The sequence below is a fragment of the Triturus cristatus genome, chromosome 12 (genome assembly GCF_964204655.1).
Source record: "Triturus cristatus chromosome 12, aTriCri1.1, whole genome shotgun sequence".
NCBI lineage: Eukaryota > Metazoa > Chordata > Amphibia > Caudata > Salamandridae > Triturus > Triturus cristatus.
In genome coordinates, this window is record NC_140595.1 from 99,604,483 (window position 1) to 99,620,948 (window position 16,466).

Consider the following 16,466-nt stretch of genomic DNA (forward strand, 5'->3'; position numbering starts at 1 on the left):
CACCATGGCCTGCTCCTTTTGGTGAGCTGCTAGAGGTCCTCTCGTGGTCCCTGTGCCTCCGGCCTATGGGTCCAATTGAGGGTCATCTTTGTTTTCCTTGGGCTCCCCTGAGTGCTCGGGCCTGCCCCGACTTCCCTGATTGCGGTGAGTCTCCTGGACCTTGCTGGTCCCAACTGTGCACCTTCTTGACTTCCTGTGTGGGTTGCATTTGCCGAGGTTTGTCCGTGCTCCCGCCGGACATTGACCCGTCAGCACTCGACATCCTTCGTGGGACAGCTCGCATCAGAGTCCTGGTCATCCTCAGCGTTGCCTGGTCCTCCCAGCTGCAGAGTCAAGGTCGCCGCCATCCTTCCTAAAGCACCCGACATCGGAGGGCATTCGTCTTTCATGTCTCCTGGTCACCCGTGAGTGACATAGACTCTGTCCCCTCTGCTTTCAGGAACACCTAGTCAAGAATCCACGTTTGGATTCCTCCGGACTCTTTCTCCTCTTCCAGCAGCGGCACTTTCCTGAAGTCCTCCATTGGGTTCCATTGCGGTTTCCGACGCCACTTCACACCTATGCACCCGGCTTCCCTGGGATAGGTAACTTGGGTACCATGGTTTCCATGGGTGGGGTGGCTCTCCAACCTTCTGTCTTCCACTGGGTTTCTTCAGGGTCCATTGGGAAGGGTCCGTAATCTTTAAAATTCCAACCACGACTTGCACATAGACTTGTACGGAGCACGCAGTCGTGTTCTTACACTGCACACGCCCTCCGTGGGGTCCCTATCTACTTACCTTGGGTGGTTCTGTGGGTCTCCAGCAATTCTACGTCCTCTCGACATTGTCCTGACTCAAGTCGTGGTTCTTATACCACTTTCTTAGTATATGATTTGGTCCCCCCCTGGGGCCCACTGTGTATTAATGCTATTTACTGTGATTTCTTTGTTAAAGTATTGTGTGTTTTGTGTCTATCTCCATGTAGGAGATACTGTAACGTACCAGAGAGTGTTCTATAATAAATACATATTTTTATACATACTTGTGTGGTTCCTTTTCATTTAATCTATACTATAAGATTGCATTCTGGTACATCAAGCTGCTTTACACTCCTTCAATACTAAGCCTGAAGGCTGCTCTCCACAGCTACCACTTGGATAGCTTTCTAAGGTTGTCTGAGACCTCTTAAATCACCATAAGGGTTGTCTGGACTGCTGCAAGGTGCCCACTTAAACTGGTGGACATCATATACCGGGCCAGCTTCTCACAGTGGTTTTAAAATGGTTTCTGAGATTTGAATTTCTAGGAGCATTGCTTCTGGTAAGCATTTGGCTATCTTTATTTATGAGTATCAACCAGTCTCTGGTACAATGCCATGCTGTTTGTGCTCAGTCCTTTTTGAAATAAGCATCTTCCAGAAAGATTCTAGGGCCATTCGTGACTATCGATCATCTAAATACTCAGATATTATGATCTCAAGAAGTATTGTCCCAAATCGACTGCGTTTCTGTTCTGTTAGTGCTTGCCGATCCTTGTGTTTGTGCTATAGTTTGAGTCACATTGAGATCTGGTAATAGAGGAGGGCCAGAAAGTATCTGGTTCACATCTTCTTCAGTAAATGTTAAACCCTGAATTTCTGCCATTGTAACTAGTGTATGCCAATGGTAAGTAAGTAAGTAATAATTTATTGTGTGGTTACTAAAAAACCTTTACAATATCCGTTTAAAAGATAAGTTGCAGCATAATTCATAATTAAAGATCGGAAGAGCATTTCATAAAAGATTCATTCTTTGTACAAAAATAGTTGATGCAGTAATCTGTAAATTATTATCAGATGCCGTAAGTTGGTAAAGTCATTTAACCATTCTTTGTACAGACGACTTCCCATAAATTTTGCTGATCCTGACGCTTAAGGTGCCTAAAAAAGAATTCAAAAGGGGATAGGGATTACAAAAACGTAATAGTTAATATTAAAGTACAAAAGGAAATCAATATTTGGGTCTCTGTTAGGGGACAACTGTACAATGTGCGGTTGGTTTAAAAGCAGCAGCAGTGGTGTGGTGCTAATGTCTGTCTTCTGAATGGCGGGTAACCAGGATATATGATTTTCACTGGAAGGTGGGGCTGAAAGAGACTTTTGGCCGCAATGGTAAGGATGGCTGGTTAATTGATGCTAGAGCTTTTTCCCCTGTCTCTTCCATAAACCGTACAAAGCGACACAGTAACTGTGTATGCTAATGGAACAATTTGTCTCCAAGTTTTAGTTATTTTAGGAGTTAGCGGGTATAATTTACCATGCATATTAGTTCTCCTACCTTTGTGGGGACCCTTCTCTTTTAACTCTCAGAGCTGCAAGCTGCATAAATGAATTAATATCACAGAGAGAATGAGAAGGGTGATACATATCTCCTCACTGAGTGTGTGACTACAGGGTCCGCCGACTCCTTTTAAATTCCTGTTTATGTACCCCAGTGCATGAAATGCATGTATCACACTGCCAAGGGTTAACTATAAATACATTAAGGGAATCTATACCAGTTTCCTGCCTGCTTAGTACAGCTTTCTTGTTTGTTGCATGATGGTAATGCGTTTGGTTACCAACGTAAAAGGTTCACGAGGTAACCTGTACCAGTTCCTATTTTTCCAGCACATGTGAGATAGACTGCATGGTATGAGTGCGGTCTGTAACCAGTGCTCGAAATTCACAGCATGATTAAGGCTACCATAATAATCCTGCATAATGTCTCTCTTGCTTTACTCATTTCAGATATATACATAGAATCGTAACAGAGATTGTAAGTTACGTAAAATCTTGTACAGAATCACTTGCTAGAGTGCGCATGTATACACCAAAATAGGTAAAGCACATGATACTGGGTATCCTTCGGTCCTGAAGAAAGCCATATGACCCTGTTGGGCATTTAGAATGAGGGCTGAAACATGTAGACAGGGGGTGCGGGAGACCATAATGGTCTAATTTCACAACCATCTGTGTTTTTAATCTTACCTAAGTTTCCATAATTAAATATCTCCTTAATTAGTGGGGCACTTTAAGGTGATTTTACTGTCCTGGTCACTGAAAAATCAAAAGACTCAGGCGGCATAGGACACCCAGATCCATTTGGCATCTCGTGTGGGAACCCTATGATGAACTAGTGTTAGTGGGTGAGGGTTCTTTCAAAAACCTAGTAGGATTTTCCCCATTTTTGATCAGTTATTGTTGCAGCAATTATGGTTCATTAGATAGTTGTTCCAGTAATTGTGCCGACAGCAATAGCTATTTTGCAGTAATAATGCTGATTTTGACTCTGCTGTTAATCCTGCCCTATAAAATTATCTAAGGTCCTGTCCTTATCTGAGCCACATATTCTTTCTACAGATAGATTTTAAAGAAATCTTTCCCTGTTTATTAATGACGGGGAAGCTAACAGCTAATACCGCATGGTGGAGCCAGATGCTGTATCTACTCTCTTTTCTCTTTCTTTAGGGGACATTTTTCAAAACATACAAACAGGTGCTCGACCTATGAGAGGCCTCTCTGAAGTTTTTGACCCGGGTCCCTCAAAAACATTTGACGTGCCTGGTCAGTGGTGTGGAGTGTAGTTACCAAGGAAAAAAAAAAAATTGTGATGGTAGCAATGCTCACTTGGTTCTGTGGTTACCCAGAGTTGAAGAGAATCTAAGGCCTGTAGTTTGCCAGATTTAGGGGTTTAGGTTGGACTTTTTGCGGTGAGTAATTTAGGGCGTGGGGCAGGTTTGTGTAAGGACAGATAATCAGCTGGAGGACGGTGGAGTGAGAGAATCAAGGGTGCATTTCAATAAAGCATTGCATCATAAGAAATGGGCACTAACTACATAAACAAGCATTGGCATAGCCAATAGGTCTCGCCTTTGGGACCTTATAAGTGTTTAGCCATGCAATAGTTGATGTTTTTGCACCAAGGATATTGTGCTGCATAATTAAATACTTGTAAGGTTGTGAAAGCGAGACCTATTGGCTATGCCAATGCTTGTTTTGTTTGAGAGTAAGAGAGTTAGTTAGTTATTGTGTGAGTTAGTTATTTAGTTAGTGCGAAAGTAAGTGAGTGATCTAGTTAGTGAGAGTGTTTGAGTGAGAGAGTTAGTTTGTTATTTAGTGAGAGAGTGAGTGAGGTAGTTAGAGAGAGTGAGTGAGGTAGTTAGAGAGAGTTTGTTAGTTTTTGAGAGAGAGTTAGTTAGGGAGTGAGCGAGAGCATTTGTTAGTGAAAGATATTTTGAAAGTTAGTTAGTTATCAATTGAGAGTGAGAGCGTTAGTGATTTAGAATGAGAGATTTTGTTAGTGAGAGGGAAAGGCCAGTCGTGATCAGCCAGGGCAGAATTATGCATGGTAATATTGCTTTGCCTGGTTCATAATCAGGGCCTCTGTATAAAAACATCTCAGAATTATGGCGACTGAAAATTATTTTGTGATTATATTCAACACTGACTTTGTGTTTAACATAAACATATGCGCTGATCTGTTATTGAGTGGACTCTCCTGAAGAACTCTGTCAACATTAATACTGCGATTTCTTAAAAACGTAAAGTAGGAAGTAAGCACACAGTAGCACCCCAAGAGACACAGAAGACTTAAAGAAATGCAATTGAGACGAAAGAAAATGATATATAAATGCATGGCGTGTAAAAAAAAAAAAAATCATAAATAACCATGATCCCAATTCACGTCAGCGCTTCTATGAATGCAAGAGGGGAAAGCGTTCCAAGGCAACCCTTCCGATGCAAAAGAAGACATTTGCATGTAATGCATGCAGCAGAACTGCAGACCAGGGCAAGAACGGATATCGCCTGCACAATAGACACACACTGAGCAAATTACAAATAACAATGGGTCAAAGATTCAGTCTTGAGGGAACGCAGACAGTATAACAGATGAGAAGCCTAAAACACCTCTGAATGGGGGGGGTGGGGGGCGGCAGCCAATCAGCAAGCGATCGCGGCAATAAAGCCAGCATAGTAATTTACAAACTTACAATAGAATTCAGACGAGGTGCCATAATGATACGCCATGGTCACTGGTAAACAAAGGTTGATGAAATTTCAAGAAGCCACTGATATCAGACGTGACCAACACCAGCCTGGGGGTAACTTCTCTGACTTCCCATGCTTATGTGCGTATCACGCCGGCCCGCGTATCTCACAGGGCTTGACAGGTGCTCACTTTGTACATTTTTCTTAGCTGCTCTGATGAGTGACATTCAAATTGTGCGGCCATGTAAGGACGCGGGGCAGGATGAGGCGGGAAGGGGTGGGGCCAGTTCATTTATAGTGCCGGGATTGCCTTCTACATGACTCAAGCACGTTTGATCAATCACAGACAAGAGATGTGCCGTATACATTAGCCTGCAATGTATCAAACAACCGTAGGAAGGAATATTGTTCTCCATTGGGAGATAGTTTTTGTTGTTGCCATTTTTTACTTGTTTATACATGACGGTATTGCTAAAACAGTCCATTTTAATTATTGAATGAATGAACTCGTGCTTGTGCTAGCTTGCCCCTAGCGGGAGTTGTGGGGCGCGGCCATGCTAATTAAAAACAAATGGTCGGCGTGCAGATGCTCGCTCCCACGAGGTGGATGCCACCACAAGCATGAGTGTGCTTGAAAAGGAGATGACCGATTTCTAAAGGTCATCTCCTAGAGCAGCGCATGCGCGCTGCCTTGGCGAGACCTAAAAAGAACGGTTCATGCTGTTGTGTATGTTTCAGTGTTCCATTCATGGTTAATAGATGTGATGTGTGATCTTGGTTTGAAGGTTCAGATATGGGTATGTTTGGGAGAAGGCCCGAAAACAATTCCTCTAGCATACTGCGGCACAATAAAAAGAAATGGCACAAATGACATAAGCACTGTAAAAAATATCTAAGCAATTTTTTCAGTAATTTCACAGAAAACATTCTTACAAGGAAATCATATTTTAATATCTTTACAGTCAACATAAAACGGATTTTTTTTTTTTTAAAGAAAGTTAAAAATATCAAATCATATTTTGTAAAAATAAATAAAATTTACATACAAAAACAGGTACAATCTTCTTGCAATATAATCTTGGCACTTCAGGCACCGTATAAAGTTACAGAGTGTAAGAATGCCTCACATGTCTCTTTTGCTTTTAAACATTGAAAATGGAAGCGGTGAAGTACTAAACTGATCTACTGTGGAGCGGAGTAAACATGAAGTGTTGAGGATATGGGTAAGAGGGACTGAATTTGCTTATTACAAATTCTGCAAGTCCATCAGTCGCCACCCTTGAAGGTTTATTGACATATATATAATAATAAACTGACCTAGTGTAGTGAACTATGGTTCCCATGTCAAGCACTCCAGTGCCATTGGGCCTAGTTTGTGCTGTATAAAACTACAAAAAAGAAAGAAAACATAGAAGCCATTATGATGTCAATAAACTAAACAATACTGCTGCTCGGTCCTTCTTTTACAAGACCTGCGTGTCTTGAACTGCGCACAACTGGATAGGTGGGTATTGCACATCTGGCATGGTCCCAACAGGTACCGCCCCCCTCACAGCTGGAAAGGTGGTATCACCATCTGCACATCTACAGGGCGGAAAGGAGCCCCTCCCCTCTTTTGCAGACTTCTTCAATGCTTCACGCGCTGCACAGTGTTTGTGGGACCTATGGGGTGAGCACAGCCGTGTTAAAGCAGCAATGTCTATGGGTTATAGGGGGGCAGGCGACACGGGGGGAAGGATTGCAGTGCAATGACTGCAATAATACTGACGTAATACTGGCTGTGGTAATGAGGTATAGGGGCTCCACAGCATTGCACTGCAAGTACTGGTCCCGCTACATCGAGAAGTAGTAAATCGCCACTGTAATAGGACAGCTCCATTTTGTGTCTCCAAAGAGAGACTTTTCTAGAAACAATTTGTGCAACTAAGGCCCATGAGATTACAATGTACTAACATGAGTGGGTGCCTTATTGACCGCCAGGCCACACTTACATGAACCCCAGGTTTGAAAGTAGCTTAATAAGAAGCCATGGGCCTAATGCAGGAAGGGAAGTTGGTGCTCAACCAAAAGTTGTGTTGTACAGACTAGCAATAAAAGGAACTTGCCCTGACACTTCCTACAGTTTCGGTGAGTCCATATCATGTAATCAGAGCCTGTGATGTTTTTTTTTCCATGTATTAAAGTCCTTTCTCTTGAGTGTAGTTAACAGCTCTGTGCTGTAGGACATCTCTGTTCGCATACCCTTACTCAGGATAGTATGCAGCGAGCTGTGTGCCAGACACAACCTGACCATGCAAGCGGTTTGTAGAGGACAGCAAGCAAGTAAAAACTAACACTGACGCCTGATATAGTGCATATAGTGCCCTTTGAGAACGCCATTGGTCGGAGGAAAGTACAGCACCATGTGTGTATGTGCGCCTGGTAGCAAAATGAAAATGACAGCCATTTCTGACTCCGACCTTTGCATAACATGTTAAAAACAAATTAAAGATAATCCCAGTGCTTGGGGAGAATAACAGCCCCAAAGAGCCTTCTAGCACTCTATTCACATAGGATGGTTGAAAAGCCAGTGCTTTAGGTCCTTGTCAGACAGTGAGAAATCCTAGCTTCTGCCTTAGTCATCCATTTGGAATACAGAGCTACTGGTCTTCCAATAAAAGTGCATGGTGTCAGCTCTTGGTTAACCAATCAGAATTCAAGAGGCTTTGTTGATAGTTATCCAATCATAACCCAGGGATCTGCCTTCTGGCAATTCAAACAGAAACAAGTTTTCTTCCTCCTCCGATTGATCTGTGAGGTGTAAAGTGTAGCAGACTTGAAAGATTAAAAAGAACGCCCAAGCAGACCCTACATCTACTGAGCTCAACAGACACCACTGCATTATTTGAAACATCGAACAACAAGAGTGCATGAGCAGACATACAAGCGGGGCGAGCTTGAGTGCAAACTTCTGCTTTTGGAAAAAAAATTGCGAGGAGTCTGGAGAATTCGTTTTTTTCTTTAGCCATATATATGTCTTGGAGCATGGTTCAGCCACCCTGTCACACCAGTATTCAGTGAAGCGAACAATGGCACACCTACACACTGTAGATTCAATAAATACAAGTTTTGGTTTTAAGGCAGAAATAAAAATCATAAATGTTGACTGAGTGAATTATGCAGGAAGACGTGTGGCTGTCGCATTATACAGAAGGTGTGCGGCCATTGTTAAAATTATGCACCTCTTCGAAGGCTGCACGGGTATCATTTTATGTATGTCTTCCTGAAGGCAGTAAGGCTGCTGTTCAAAGTGTGCAATCCACAGTAAAAAAATGTGCTTACTGTTGAACGTGCACATCTCCCAGGAGGCTTTGCAACGAATGTTGCACAGTTGCGTCAACGTCATTGCACAGCTTTCATTATCAAGCGTGTCCCATGTGGTTGTGCTGCTAGAATTAAACTTTCTTCAAGCGACCGTTCAGCTATTGTTAATGTGCACGCCTTCCAGTAGGATCAAATGTTACTGGTGAACACACATCTCCCAGGATCTTGAGCCGCCTTAAGTAACCGCGATTCCACATGTAGGCTGGTTTCCTATTGGTGAGCATGTGTGACTCTTAGGACTGTAGTTTGCTATTGGGTGGGTGGGGTCGGCGGCCTCTCTAAGGCACGGGTGCAAGAGGCGCAGCACGATGTCTTGTAGTAGGAATACACACAAAGCCGAGCTTGCACCACCAAAGGGCAGTTCTGATGCTTGTCCTTGCAGTTCTCATCTGCAGAAAAAGAAACTTCATTAATGATGAAAACCCCAAACATGATGTTCAGTAAACAGAAGTTGGAAAGTACAAATAATCAAGCTGATTGCTGATTTCTTAGACTTGTATTGTTATTTACCTGTAAGACTAGTGTGAGTTCAGTACCTGTTGTTCATGCACGTTTGGCATTCGCTTGGTGATTTTGGGTCTGATTTAGACTTTAGCAGATGGGTGGCTCGTCACAAATGCGACGGGTATCCTGCCCGCCCTATTTCAAGTGCCATAGGATATAATAATGTACTTATAATATAGCGGACGGGATGCTCGTCACAAATGTGATGGGTATCCTGCCCGCCCTATTTCAAGGGCCAAAGGATATAATAATGCACTTGTAATATAGCGGGCGGGATGTCTGTCACGGGTGTGAATAGTGGAAAAATTTTGAGTGATGTGGCTCAGACTGAAGGAGCGTGTGCACATCCATTGATGAAAGCACGCTTAAACCGCAGAATCCATCTTCACTCAGCAATAAATGAAATAACCTTATACTGCCATGTGAAGCTAATACATAAGGTTCGCTCCTTCCATGATTATTCCTTTATGTACGACATGACTCGTGTATCAATAACTGATATCAAGCGCAAACCCTGAGTCACAAGCAAGTAACTTGCATGTTTACAGAATTAATATATTTAAGAATCATATACTTTGCAGGGAGTAGCAAGATAAATTACCTATGGGAAACGGTCTTTACAATACGAACAGAGCCACGCATGCTGTTTCCCTGCAAGTGCAACCACGCATATGCCTTAACCACTCATATGTGTGGTTAAGGCAGTGCGCAGTCTAGATGTCCGGATATGCAAGAGCAGGAACAGGAAGCGTCGGGACAGAAAGCTCGATGCGGACAGTTAAGAGGGGCTGGGGGTAGTTTTTAGGGCTGGGGGGGGGTTTAGGGTTCAGGGCATGGGGTCAGGTAGTTTTAGGGATGGGGTTGTTTTTAGGGCTCAGGGGTGTCGGGTTGTTTATAGGGCAGGTGGCCAGGTTTTAGGGCTCAGGGAGGAGAGTCCGGGGTGTGGTCTGTAACACACAACTCTTTACCAATCATGCCTTTACCACGAAATTGTGTGGTAAAGGCATGTGTGGTAAAGGAATGCATGTTTCAGATGCATCTGTTAGGGCTGCATTGTAGAGGCACATGTGGTTTAGTCATGCGTGCCTCAGTCATACAACCATTACCTAGAGGACATGGATTAGAAATAAAGGGGCCTACTCATAAAAGGCATTTTGTAGCATGCAAAGTAGTACCTCTGTGGCACTCTTTCATGTACTCTTCCATGCCCCTGTGAGTTTGACCCAGAACATCTACAATTAGAATAAAATTGGAATACCAGGGACAATCATCCTCAATTAGTACAAACAGATTGTTAAAGGGTGGAGGGAGCACACTGCATGGCAGATCAGCACACCATTCGGCCAGTGCTTGTTAAATATTTTCAACGAAAGTTAGTTATCATGCACTGCATTTACCACAATGCATCTGGGTTGATTGTGTGCTGGTATGTCAGGCAGCGTGCTTCTTCTCCCGTTTGTGACTGGCTTCTTGTTGAGTTGTTGGGCTGATGAGCTCTAGGACGTACCTGTGCTCTGGGAGTGGTACAGAAACATGAGAAGACTGTGAGCAGCATTGCCAGCACCCCAAAATTTGACTTGTTACTCTCTACTGAAGAAGGACAAATATCCTGAAACAGGTCTAGAAATACTCAGCACTGGCTGCACCAACAATGATAAAAACTAAAGACTTTGAACCAAAGTGAATGTTATTGTGCACTGAATTTACCACAATGCAGCTGGGCGATTTGTGTGCTGGAATGCCAGGCAGGGTGCTCCCCTCCGCCTTTTGTAAAAATAGATTGCACTTTTAATAATAGGAAATTGGATGTTTTGGGGTCAACTGCATGTAAGAGTTTGTAAAAAGAGTACACCTGTACTACTACCCTTCCCATAACCATAAATCCTTTTGTGAATCCGCCCTAAAGGCTCTCCATTTAAACAGTTTTTCTGACCATTAAGTTTATATGTATATTATATAATAATTCATTCTGCAGTTATGATACCTATTGTTGAGTTCTGTAATGGTAAAGAGATTGTTCAGAGATAAAATATTTAAGAAGCCATCATCAGAATTTAGAACCGGCCTCTGTTAATAAGTCAGTGGAATTTGTAACCTGACCATATATGAAAGAAAAATGATATGAAAAAGAGGGAAACGTACTTAAGACATACACAAACTGTAGTTCTGGGTAAACGTATGTAAATGAGCTTTCACTGACTTGTTCCAGGCATTATGGTCATGTGAAGTACTGCATCCAGCATGAGTATATCCACAGAGTTTGGAAGCCTAGGTCTGGGATGTCGGAGGCTCTCGGGTCCTCCCCGAGTGGGGTTAGCATAAGTTTTATGTTCATGATCAAGTAAATTCCTTTAGCATTTCGGACCAGATGAAGGGCCGAATTTACAATTATACGTCAGATGTGATAGGACCCCCATTTTCCCCGGCAGTACCAGCAGGTGTATGGGATCAGTACTAATGTATGCAATTTACATAGATTCCAAGATCCTTGCGAGAGGTCACAAATCTAGTCTGATCAACTGACAGTGCTGCCTCACAAGTTGGTTCTCCAAGTACAAATGCACGCGTATCCCCTGCCTCTCAAGATGCACTGTGACTAGGAACTTGGAAAAAAATGGAGACGTCCATTTCCAGGCGAGATGAAATGGTTTAAAACTGGTAATGTACTGCTTGAAGGGCAAACTGAAGGAGATCTTGTGATGGCTGTGAATGAGTGTGTTTTATACAAAAATCAAGGAGTATTTCCACAGCCCAACCGCTAGATGGCAGTACAATGCACAAAATCCTAATCTAGAACAGGGTCAAGCTGCAAAATGATTTCTTGCAAGAAGAGTGTGCAGTTGTCGGAACACGTCTGGTTATGCCTGACTTCCAAGCCACTATCGACTATCTGGGCTAATAATTTTAGCAGTGTTAAGCAAAAATGACTAAGAATTTGTACCTTGACCTCAGAGTTGCATGGGAATGAGTTTTGACAGAGGTCATGTGACGATCGTCTGAGATATTGGTTTTCCCCACTGCAAAAATGCTTCCATGCAGTATTTTTCATTCCTCCAATTTAAGGGACGATGAAATATAAAGTACACAGCATGCTTCTGATCACAATACTGGTAACCTGTCCTAATGCTGAACATCCAGCTCTCAATCCCTTCCAAATTCATTACAAGTTGAAAGAGTGTCTGGTCCCTATCTGGAGAGGTGCAGCGGACAGTCACTGCTAGTCGCTGAGACTTTTTCCACAGGGCACAAACTACACCCCACTGAGGGGGCCCAGTGAGGTTAAAACCTGTCTGGGGTGTTGTTTTGTTCTTTTTTAAATGGGACCTGATCTGGTGTTGCAGACTGGACTGTTCTTATTGGAGCAGGACCAAGGTTGATTTGCATATGGTTGGCCCTGTCATGGAGTGGTAAAGTGGGGCAAAAGGGTGGTCTTTAATGTGGCAAGAGCAAATGTCTGTGGCTGAGGCCTTTACAAACTTACCACCCATCACCTTTGGGTCTCGATATCTTGTATAAACACAAGATATATTTTATATTCAGCAATAGTCAGATTTATATAAATTCGCTGTTCTCTCCTGTAAGTCCCTCTTGCATCCTTTGTGTGATGTCCCCTGTTTTCTTTTTCCTGTGCACATCTGTATTATATTTTGTTCTACGGACAACCTCTGCTCTTTCTCTCTCTCTCTCATGTGATCTAGGCAGTCATGAATACTGTACCTGTGTCCACGTGGTATTCATTCAACGTCGCTGCTGCTTGTTGTACGTACCTAGCTGCAGAGCACACATCTGTGTGTTACAGGGGCGCTTTTCCAAGGGCTTGGCGAAGAGATCACAGAGGCGACTGAATGTCTTGTCCACTGTCAGACACCGGACCTCCCTCACCTGGTGCCCTCCATCGCAGGACCTGGAGCACTGAAGACAAGCCATGCCAGGAGTCAGAATAGATCATTGTACCCAGGTCATAACAAGGCAGCATGCAGAATGTTTGTATATATGGCATAGTATGAAGCAAACACAACTGGAACATTACAGGCAGGACATGGCCGCAGCAGGAGAGATGAGATGTTTACTACGGGAACAGGGCGTGGCCGCGAGAAGAGAGTTTGTGTATAGATCATGGTGTGAGGAAAACAGTATTGGTACTTTACTGGCAGGGCTGCAGCAGGTGATATGATATTGTTTACTACGGGAACAAGACGTGGCCACAAGCAGAGAGTTTGTGTATAGGACATGTGCCAGACAAACAGTACTGGTACATTACAGGCAGGGCATGGCTGCAGCAGGTGTTACTGACTGAAATATTTGTTAAGCGCACTTATGCCGAGGCGTCTTGGCGCTGTATGAGGAAAGAGAATAGCACAGCCTGTTTATGATTTAGTATAGAGCCAGGTTTTTAATGCTTTCCAAACAGAGTCTTGTTTGTTCCTAATCGAAGCTCTGTGGGTAGGGAATTCCATAATTTTATCGCTTGAAATGAGAACGCTTTACCGCCCCAACGGGCCCTCTTGATCTTATGTAGATAGATCAAACCTCGACTGCCAGATCTTAATGTACGTGTCGGAACATAACGGGGAAAGAGAGATTTCATGTCATCTGCACCTCCTCCGTAAACAGCTTTGTTTACTAGGCATAGAGCCTTGAACTGTACCCTCCGACGGATAGGGAGCCAGAGCAGAAGCTTTATGCCCGATGATGTCGGATGGTGTTTCAGGAGATCTAGCAGTACTCTTACCGCTGCATTCTGCAATGACTGGAGTTTTGAAAGCTGTCTTTCTCCAATTCCGGCATATAATGCGTTACAGTAGTCAATGCGCGACAGGACTAAGGCTCCTACTACTGTTTTCCTTAATGAAAAAGGGATAAAAGGCAGTATCTTCCGAAGAATTTTAATCGTAAAGAAACAAGCCGAGATGACCTGATTGACTTGGGAAGTAAGTGTTAAGTCTTTGTCAACTAGAAAGCCCAAGTTTTTCACTTTCAGTGCTGGAACAGGACATATACCTGCCTCAGGAGGCCACCATGTGTGGTTCCAGATAGATGGTTTTTGGCCAAATTCAATCACCTGCGTTTTTTCAGTATAGAGCTTTAGGAACTTCGTGTTCATCCAGCTCATGACACTGGAGAGACAAGTTCTGAATCTGTCCGCTGTGAATTCCACACTCTGTGTAAGAGACACCGCCAGCTGGGTATCGTCAGCGTAAGATACCAATTTTAAACCTTGATCCTTTATTAATTTTGCCAGTGGTGTCACATACAGGTTAAACTGAGTAGGGGATAACGCGGATCCCTGGGGGACTCCACAAGGGAGACAAAACTCTTCCGAATGTAGTCCTTCCCAATGGATTTGTTGTACTCTCGAGTCCAAAAAGGACCGGAGTAATTCTAGTGCGGAATCACTGATTCCTACTAATTTAAGTCTCTCCAGTAATACCGTGTGATTTACGCTATCGAACGCTGCTGTTAAATCGAGTAGGATTAAGATGGCTCTACCACCATCATCCATTGCCCTACGAATTTCCTCCGTTGCCATTATTAACGCGGATTCCGTTGAGTGTCGTGATCTAAAACCATGCTGTGTGGAGTCCAGAGAGCTGTTTAGATCTATGAATTCCATTAATTTTTGGTTAATGGATTTCTCCAGTATTTTTGAAGGCAAAGGGAGGCAGGGTATAGGGCGGTAGTGTTTAATATCCTGGGGGTCCAATGAGGTTTTCTTGAGGATAGGTCTTATACAGGCCTTTTTCCATCTAACAGGGAAAACTCCAGATTATTACTTCATTTAGAAGAGGGACCAAGGAAGTAGTTATCTCTTTAGGGGCCAAATGGAATATGTGGGGGGGAAGGGGGGGCAGGTGTCCAGAGGGGATCCTGACTTGAGTTAGTAAATCACTAACCTGTTTTTCACTTAGGGGAGAAAATTGGGACAGATGGTTCGGAATTGCAGAGACCTCAGTTGGTCCTCCTATATCTTTTTCCAGATTTACCTGTAGATTTTGTAGTTCATTATAAACTACTTGCATTTTTTGTTGGGAAAAAAGGGCCAATTTATCAACAAAGTTTTGATCTGGAAGAAAGATTGTGTCATAGGGACTCTTTGTTAGAGAGGATACTATTTTAAATAGTTCCTTGGAGGAGTTCTGAGCCTCCTGAATTTTTTTTGTAAAGTAAACCATCTTGGCCTGTTTTATTACAGATTTATACTCCTCCAATAATCTGGTATATTCCTTCCTGTGCTCAGGACTGTAATCGGATCTCCAAATACGTTCCTGGCGTCTACATTTAATTTTAAAAAGCTTTATCTCTGCCGTATACCATGGCGAGGTAACTAGTCGTCTCTTAAGTTGGATTTTTTTCTCTGGGGCCAGTTTGTCTATTGCCTGATTGATCCACAGATCAAAATTAGTTGCCCCTCCATTACTGTCCTCCACAATGGGGGAGCTATTTGTCAGGATTTTTGCTAGCTCGTCATTTTTTTATACATTTCCAAGGACGGGCTTTTGTTGACATGGGGCGTTCTCTCCGGCCACTCACAGGTAAGTTTAAGTTAATTTTAAAATGGACTGCAGCGTGATCCGACCAAGGAACACGCTGTATTTCTTTTAATTCAATTTGATGATTGCTAGGAAAAATCCCGTCCAGTGTGTGTCAAGCTAAATGGGTGGAATTAGTTACAATTTGCCTCAATCCATAACCTGCTAGATTATCAATTAGGGTGGAGGAATCTGAGTTGTTATAGTCCTCTAAGTGGAAATTAAAATCACCTAAGACAGTGAAGGTTGAGGTGTCAAAGCAAGATTCCAGAAAAGTTTGTAGTGCTTTCGTAAATGGAACTCTTGCTCCTGGCGGTCTATATAACAGCAGACCAGATAGAAGTTCTGTATTGTTATATTTAGCCATAAATGACATGGCTTCAGCCTCCAATGTAGGTTCTTGTCTAAAACTAATTTTAAAATGGGAGCGATAGATTAGCGCAATTCCCCCTCCTACTGTTCCTTTCCTCTCTACTTGCGCCAGTAGATAGCCAGGAGGGACTGCGATATTCCAGTCTGGTGCAGAGGAGGCAGATGCCCAAGTTTCAGTAAGGAATACTAGATCAGGACAGGTATCTGATATTAAGTGCTCTAGTTCATATTTATGCTTTGGCATAGATCTGGTGTTTAATAAAATACAATTCATTACATTAGATATTTTACTGATACTATTGACATTCTTCCCAATGCTCCGACTAGTGGGTTGTTTATCAACTATAATTCCGGAATTATTAGTTGGCCGGATATTACAGTTATTCGAATGACTAGTATCTTTGAGTGGCAGAAAAACAGACTTTAAACCATAGGCGGAACAACAAGTAGGGCCCTTAGTGTTATGGTCAAACAGTAGGGTCGGTACATGGCACTTACCGTTGTTCAGTGCCAGTAATTCATTCCGCAAAAAGCAATTTCTTTGACAATCAACAGGGTTTATGCCGCTCGCCGCGTTCGTGGCGTGGACGGGCGCAGACAAGCTTGCCTTTGGCGCGCCGGCGGCGCGCCCGTTGCGCGGTCGTGTCCTAGTACGTTTTTATAGGGCTTCGGGAGATGACTAGAGCGCTGACTGGATCGCAGCGATCC

General features: G+C 43.2%; 1 protein-coding gene across 2 annotated transcripts in view; it reads right to left on the reverse strand.

Annotated features, from left to right (window-relative positions):
• Window positions 1-5,915: 5,915 nt before the first annotated feature.
• The window catches only part of ADAMTSL4 (ADAMTS like 4), a 264,753-nt gene continuing 254,202 nt past the window's right edge, over window positions 5,916-16,466 (reverse strand). The window contains exons 17-19 of one of the 2 annotated variants that reach the window (XM_085639416.1): window positions 12,624-12,768; window positions 10,254-10,370; window positions 5,916-8,741 (exon numbers count right to left, since the gene is read on the reverse strand). In XM_085639416.1, coding sequence (XP_085495542.1) covers window positions 10,288-10,370; window positions 12,624-12,768 — 228 coding nt within the window. In that variant the 3' untranslated portion in view covers window positions 5,916-8,741; window positions 10,254-10,287. The remainder of the gene's footprint in view (window positions 8,742-10,253; window positions 10,371-12,623; window positions 12,769-16,466) is intronic. The other variant, XM_085639415.1, reaches the window with a different exon arrangement.